The 8,263-nt window shown below is 41.9% G+C and overlaps 1 protein-coding gene across 1 annotated transcript; it reads right to left on the bottom strand.

Moving 5' to 3' along the window:
- Positions 1–613: 613 nt before the first annotated feature.
- LOC101651402 (zona pellucida sperm-binding protein 3-like) lies at positions 614–5,094 on the bottom strand. The gene is made up of 2 exons (XM_004713079.1): positions 5,072–5,094; positions 614–1,871 (listed from the first exon to the last, which is right to left on the bottom strand). Exons 1-2 carry the CDS (start codon positions 5,092–5,094, stop codon positions 614–616), a joined length of 1,281 nt encoding a protein of 426 aa, XP_004713136.1.
- Between the last annotated feature and the right edge of the window lie 3,169 nt (positions 5,095–8,263).

Genomic DNA, 8,263 nt, shown 5'->3' with positions numbered 1-8,263 from the left:
TATTCATAGGCTATATTTTGGTTTTGTATTTCGTTCTTTTTCTTTTTTCATGTCTATCTATATAAGATAGGTGGGATAAACAATCCTGAGGAGAAAACAACTGGACCAATAGTTCAGGAGGACAGTGGAGAGGAGGAGGTGGGGAAAGAGAGAGGGGAGCCAAATAATCCAGGGACACGGGATCAACAAGAGATCTAAAATCTATTGCGAGGAGGGCATATAATGCCTAATGTAGCCAAAAGGAAGAACAGAGAGTTGAATGAAGGTTGAACTTGATAATGGAACAGGAGGAAAGTAAAAAGAAATAGAGGACAAAACTAAGAGTCAAAAGACATTTATAGAGGTATAAACATAGGCATGTACATATGTAAAATACATTCATATATAGAGAGATATAGGTCTATGTATATACATTTATAGTTTAAGTATTAAGGTAGCAGATGAACATTGAGCCTTTACTCAAGTACTCCCTCAATACAAGAACACTTTGCTTTAATAACCTGATACCTTCCTGACAAGATTGCTGAAGACAAATTGTGTGCATAAGCAAATGTGGTGAAGAAAGCTGATGGTGTCCAGGTATTACAGGTATTTTTTTGAGATTGCTTTTTCTTTATTGGGAAGCATACGCGGGACACAGCACAGGATAGGAGCTTGTACGCTGCCACCTGGCAAGGCCCAGGACCACAGCAGCCAGGCTCAGGGTCACCACCACCACCAGACCTAAAGCCAGGCTCACGGAGCTGTGAGCAGCAGAGGTCCAGCCCTCCCTACTGTGGTCACCAGTCTTTCCCAGGAAGATCAGTGGCACCACCGTAAGGTCTGCTTCTTCTGTCACCTTTCTCTGTTTGCGGGATACCAGCTTCTGCCACTGGCTCACCGACAGCTGGTCTACAGGGGGCAGCCTCCTGGGAGGATCCGGCGTGCCACAGTTGCCCTGGTTACAGCACTCACAGATGTCACTTGTGCCTTCCACAGGGTGCCAACTATTGGTCGTCTTGTTGAAGGAGCAGGCTTTGTTGAGCCGGTCTGGGGCTTGCTCATCCGGAGTGACTTTCAGATGGCAGGTGATATAGATCATTTTTCTGGAATCATTGGCAAAGTGAAAGACATCCACCGTGAACTGGAGCGTGTCTGGTCCGGGTCGGGGGGCGTGGAACACCGAGACGGAATCGGAAAGCCCATCCACGAGACAGCCGTGAATGTCCACGATGGTGTGATGAGGAGAGGTGGTCCTGGCTGGGATTGGCGTGGCCACACAGTGGTCCACGAACAGTCGGAGTGGCACGTGGCTGCCCATGCGGACCTCTGCCTGAAGGTGAGCCGTCTCCCCGAGCCGGAAGGTGGGGTCCCTCTTCTCAGCGTTCCAGTCCTTCTCCATCAGGCGCATAGAAAAATCCAGCTTCTCCTCAGACAGCACCGTGGTCCGGAAGGGCACCCAGGTGGGCAGTACGGCCTGGCTGCTCACGTTGCCCTGCCTGGGATAGTGGCACTCGATGGGGACCTTGGCGGGGTCAGCCCTCAGGATGTACAGGTTCCCCACCGGGCGGGGTCTGTGGAGCAGGAAGGTGCTGTACACCAGGGCATCGCCGGTCACCTGCACACGGTTTCCACACTCATGCAGGCCAACCTCAAACCTGACCACGGCGGCCGTGTCCTCGGAGGCCAAGGGCTTACAGTGCTCAGGGCCCAGGGTCAGGTCTGAAGGCCTCACAAGCTTCCCGGCGCCAAAGAGGTTTTTGCTGACAGTGACCACCAGCTGGGTGTCCAGGCACTCCACCAGAACGGGAGGTGAGGGGGGCGTGGGGGGCACGGAAGACTCGGCGCTACCGGTTTCATCATGGAGGAACCAGATGGGGTGGGGGCAGTGTCTGGGATCTTAAAGTCTTGAAGTCAAACAAGCAGCCATCTAGTAAGGAAGCAACAAAGCCCACATGGAAGAAGCACACCAGCCCATGTGATCATGAGGTATCCATGGGATAAGGTATCAGACATCAGAAGACCCAAAACAAACAACCATTTCAATGCAAATGATGGGGTTCAGAATGGAGACCAAATGCCCATCTTTAGACAATTGGACATCCCTTCACAGAAGGGTCACAAGGAAGGGAAGAGCAAGTCGGGGTGCAGTAGAGCACCAATGAAACACACAACATTCCTCTAATTCTTTATTGATGCCCCTCCCACCACCACCCCGCTCCACTATCATGACCCCAGTTCTATCTTACAAATCTGGCTAGACCAGAGCATGTACACTGTAGAGAAAAGAACTCTCGACACACAGAATCTAGGACAGATAAACCCCTCAGGACCAATAATGAGAGTAACAATACCATGAGAGTAGGGCCAAAATGGGAAGAACGGGAAAATCGATGGCAGTGATCGATGTATACCACCACAGGACAGAGGGGCGGGGGTGGGGGTGCGAACAACGGAAACCTGGGTTAAGAGTGACAGGAGACAGTTTAAAATATTAAAATAAGAATAATTTATAAATTATGAAGGGTTCACGAGGGTAGGAGGGTGGGGGAAGGAGGAGAAAAAAGAGGAGCTGATATCAAGGCCTCAAGTAGAAAGAAAATGCTTTGGAAATGATGCTGGCAACCTAAGTACAAAGGTGCTTGATAAAATTGATGCATGGATTGTTGTAAGAGTTGTAAGATCCCCCAATAAGATGATTTCTTAAAGTACAAAATAAAATAAAAATTCCAGAAAGTTGTTCACCTGTTTTTATTGGCTATTTATATGGCTATTGGTTCATGCGAAGAAATTCATTCACCTGTGTGCATCTTTACAAGTGACAGTGAACATTGTCAAGAATGGAAACTCCGGAACAATTAATTATGTGCATGAGGAACATATATATATTTCAGTCTAAAAGACAGTCCTTGCAAATGAACCTGAGCAGTGACTCTCAACCTTCCTAATGCCGCGTGCCTTTAATACAGTTCCTCATGTTGTGGTGACCCCAACCATAACATTATTTTTGTTGCTACTTCATAACTGTAATTTTGCCACTGCTATGAATCATAATGTAAATATCTGATATGTAGGATGTATTTTCATTGTTACAAATTGAACATAATTAGAGCATAGTGATTAATCACAAAACAATATGTAATTATATGTTGTGAAATATTTATTTCTAAGTACAAATAAATGAAATTTTGTCTTGAAGATGGTGTAGCATGGGTAACAGTGTTAATATAACAGCAGTAAACTACACTGCTACATTTTGCCACAGTATGTGCAAAAAGCCAACTTCAGTGCGTCAGTGCGAAGGTTCAGATAGCTTCTTTCTCACCAGATCAGAAATTCTCAGGGCAGTCTTTGCAAGAGCACAATGATCATCGTCCACAACAAGTCTACTACTGTATTTAGACTTGATAACCAACAAGCTGGAAAAGCCTGTTTCACAAAGTTTTGTTGTTGGAAATGGAAGAAGAAGGTGCAACACAGTCTCAGACAGAACAGGATCTGACTGCAAACACTTGATCCAGAATTTTGTAACTGGCATTGTAGAAAAATCAGATTTCACTGCATAGCTGTTAAGAAGTTCAAAGAACTCCCCTTGTGCTGTCTCAGGAACATCTTCAACTTTGACTGTGAATGGGCTTCTGGCAAGTGCAAAGCGGGTGTCAGATAGATTTGGAAAGTACCTTGTAATTTTGTCTGCAAGCATGTGCAAGTGTTCTTTCACAGAAATTATCATCATAATCCTTTTGTCTGGTTCGATGTCATGTTGCTCAAAGAAAGCAGATAAGGTAGGCAACATGTAAATTTTATTTCCATCCAATTTTTTTTTGTGCCAAAGCTGAAGTTTCTTTTGGAATGTTTGGAACTTTTTAGACAGAAACACTGCAATTGTTCCTTGCAGTGATAAATGTAACTCATCCAAGATGGCAAAGATGTTGTATTAGTCTAGGTACAAATCCGCAGCAACTCATGTATAAGAGAGTTTTATGTAAAGAAAGTGTGCATCACGAAAACATCCCAATCCAATGCTGCCCAAGCCCACAAGTTCAACATTAACCCATTAACCCAATACCAGTCCACAAAGTCCTCCACCTCACAAAACAGGGGCAATGATTCCGACTCCAGGAGGAAAGCTGAGTCAGTGAACGAATAAGCATCTCAGCACTAGCAGGGGTCTCCACACGGCTGCTCCAGCACCCAGGGCTGCATCAGGATAGGTCCATGTGGCTTCTCCTTGGGGATGTCTTGTAGGAAGTCAATCTTGCAAGCTGAAGCAGGGAACTGCTAAGGCAGCTGCACCGTGGTGCGACCATCACAAAGCAAGAGACCTGACAACTAGAAAGGTGAGGCTCACCACCCATTTATCCCTCCGCCTTTCAATTAGCCCCACATGTGATTATCGGCCAGGTTGGCACAATTAACTAACTCAGATGTCAACCAAATAAGCTATTTTCTGCAGTTCAGTTTTATCACTGAAAAGTGCTTCAAACTGCAGTCTTGCTTTCTGATTGAAAACTGTTTTGAGTTCATCACGATGCTCAAAAACACGTTTTAAAACTTTTCCTCTCGATAACCATCTCACTTCAGTGTGAAATAGCAGAGCATTATTTGGCGCATTCAATTCATTACAGAGTTGCGAAAACAGTTGACTGTTAAAAGTGCTTGCTTTTACAAAATTTACATAAGTTATGATGCTTTTCATTACTTCTTGTAACTCTTGTGGCAGCATCTTCATTGCTAATATTTGCCGATGAATCATACAGTGAGTTCCGATGACTTTTGGTGACTTATTCAGTACCAAACATTGAAATTCAGATTGACATCCTAGCATAGCTGGAGCACCATCTGTGCAAACACCACAAAGCTTTTCCCAAGAGATCTTATGCTCTTTTAGAAATGAACCAACTGTGTCAACTACATCACACGCAGTAGTTGTTGTTCCAAAAGGTTTTCCTAAAAGAAACTCATCTTTATAGTCGCCATCATTAATATACCTCACATAAACTAGTGACTGTGAACAGTTTGTAACGTCTGTAGATTCATCAAGCTGGATGCTCAATATTGGAAATGGAGCAGATTTAATTTCCCAGATTACCTGATCAAGAATCCAGCAGACATGTCAACTATTCTTCTTCATGTTGTTAGATAAGGAAATTGCACACAATTTCATAACAAATTCATCTCTGATCATAACTCGAACGATGTCTTTGGCTGCTAGCAACAGTAAAACCTCAGCAATGGTGTGAGGTTTCATAGCTCTGGGGACTGCCACCAAATATGAAGCTTCAACGGCTGCTAGGTTTTGTTTGTGGTACTTGCCACCAGTGTCAAGTCTGGCTTTCTCGAGTCCATCAGCTTTGCTTCTAAAATAGTTGGTATCCTTGCTGGCAAAACTCAGATGCCTGCCATCAAAATGACATTTTAGTTTGTTAAACTTCATAGATTCGGCTGATAGAACTTCACAACAAACACATTGCGGTTTCTCAATTTGTGCTGTAATTATTGAGGTAAAACCATACTGTAAAAGTTCCTCACTATATTTTCTTTTCTTAACGTTCTTCTCTACGTGATCCATTGTCACAGGATGGTTTGATAATGAAAATAATATATAACAATCGTTTTAATAATACAAAAGATGATACATGGCATAGTTCAGTAAATACTGTTCATTAAAGTTTCCTATGATTTACCATTCTGTTATTGCTTCTTTACAAACCTGTTACTCTCACAAGGGGGCATTATTCACAACCACAGCTGAATAGGACTTAAATCAGCATCTAGATTAAGTTCCCATGGTACAGATATATATATATATATCTTGCAGTAGTCGATGATTTTACAGTGAGTACATGATTTTACATTTACCCAGTAATTATAATTCATGAAGTGTCGTTTTACCTCCAACCCTGCTGCTTTCAACACAGCAGCTGCTTTCTACACAGTAGCTGCTCTCTACACAGTGCCTTCTCTCTACATATGTGTGACTTGTCCGCATAAGTACATTATGGCATCAACCCAGTCACATACACCTATATTTGTTCAGGGTGTATGTGATGGGCTTGATATGATGATGTCATCATGCCAGGTACTGGTATGTGGGTGAATCTGAATGTGGGCGGACCCGCCTGGAGATGGATAGAGGAATGGTGTCTCATTCCTAAGACCCTTGGAAATAAGTGTTTTCCGATGGTCTTAGGCGACCCCTGTGAAAGGGTTGTTCGATCCCCAAAGGGGTCATGGCCCACAAGTTGAAAAAACCTGAACTAGAGGGTACTTCATGGTTTATAATTAGGAAATCTGTGAGTCAGGATTATATGCTTTCACCATACTTACTCAATCTGTACATTGAGTAAATAATTTGAAAAATTGAACTATATGAAAATGGATGAAGCATAAAGATAGCAAGCTCTTTGGCACCAACTTACTTGTTGAGAGTGAAGAAGACTTGAAGATCAAAGATTGCAGTCTTCAGTGTGGATCACAACTCAAGTTTTTAAAAACAACAAGAATTGTGAGATCAGAAGCAGGAGCAGATGATATTTTTTTTCCTGTTGTGCACAGAATCACTATATATTTGAACTAATATTATGGCACCTAATAAGAACAAAGTCAAGGCAAGTTAACCTCTGTGTCTTTTACCCATCTCTGGAGTACGATATATGTGATAGTAATGTGTGGTTGTGATAATTAAATGAGATAATACATTCCACTTTGCATTAAAATGTATTTATCATCATTATATTCTCATGATTACATTATATGCCCCCGAGGTATGAGCTTTGAGAGAGACATGCACATTTTATCAAAAACTATAGCTCCGGCATAATCACCACTTACCTTATTATTGAAATCCAAGATTAAAATTAGCAGTATTATCTCCAAATATTAACATTTTGATAAACTATGATAGTCATGGTTTATCTCTAATCATAAATATTTTTATTGTATACAAGAATGCCTACATTTTCCATCACTCTTTCAACATGAAGCAGTATTCAAAATATCCTTACTGAAGCAGCCTCTGTACATCTCCTCTTCTGGTTTGGTTTTAATCGTGTTAACAGGAAAAACCCAAAACTTAAATAGCGTCTGTCCTACACCTGTTTCCACTCTTAACTCTGTATAGTAAAATGTTATTTTCAATATGCTAAAATTGAACATACAAGCTATGATTAAATTTTGATTTTTGGACATATATTTCAGTCCAGCTTTCTCTTTTCCTTCCATTATGTTACTTTCAGCCATTACCATTATTTCTCGGCTCCATTATTCACTATCATTATTCACTATGTAGGCTTAGCTACCTAACTCCTTTGAGACTGGGTCCTTATATTTGAGTTAAAAGAAGCTGATGTGATGGGAATTAGATGTAATAATTTCTGAAAAGTCCTTAACATATACTTGACACAGAGTTATTGCTCAAAGAAATGTTACGGTTGATGTTTTACAGTTCTCTGCAGAGTTATCCCTGCTTTATTGATTTTTAAAATATATCAATCAGAGGCAAGCATCACTTGCTGAGCATTTAAGTGGGATTTTGTTGCCTTGATTTAAGAAGGAAGCTGTGACTGGTGAAAAGGAAAAGGTCAGAGGAAGGATACCTGCTTCTTTTGTGGCAGTATCCTTCCAGTCTAGAGCCGAATGTGAGAACTGAGAACTTGATTACCCTCCTCTGAGCGCTTCTGTCACAGGGAAAGAGCAAGAGTAGATCCTAGAAGGAAAGTCACATTATAACTGGAGACCGATTGTAAGCATGATACGGAATTGTTTTTAATCAGAGAATCGGTCAGATATAAAGCAAAGTTGTAGTTAGCAAGTTCCATCGAGTCAGTTTTTACTCATAGTGACATTTTGTACAAAAGACTGAGACACTGCCTAATCCTGCACCATCCTTTCAACTATTCTTATGTTTGGGTTCTTTGTTGTAGCTACTGTGTCAATCCACCTCATTGGGCCTTCCTATTTTTTGCTGCCCCTTTACCCAGCATAACATACTTCTTCAGGGATAAGTCTCCCCTGGTAACATATCTTAAGTACATGAGATGAAGTCTCCCAATCCTCGCATCTATGAAGCATTCTGGCTGTACAACTTCCCAGACCAATTTCTTTGTTCTTTTGGAACTACATAGCACTTTCAATATTGCTTGCCAACACGGTAGTTCAAATGCACCAATTTTTCCTTGGTCTTCTTTACTCAATGTCCAACTTTCACATCTGAAAATACCGTGGCATGAGTCAGGCACACCTTAATCCTCAAAGTAACATCGTTGCTTTCCAACACTTTAAA

Source organism: Echinops telfairi, unplaced genomic scaffold, assembly GCF_000313985.2.
Source record: "Echinops telfairi isolate 266 unplaced genomic scaffold, ASM31398v2 ScPeMD7_6080;HRSCAF=6971, whole genome shotgun sequence".
NCBI classification, from domain to species: Eukaryota; Metazoa; Chordata; class Mammalia; order Afrosoricida; family Tenrecidae; genus Echinops; species Echinops telfairi.
This window is presented reverse-complemented; position numbering and strand designations above follow the sequence as displayed.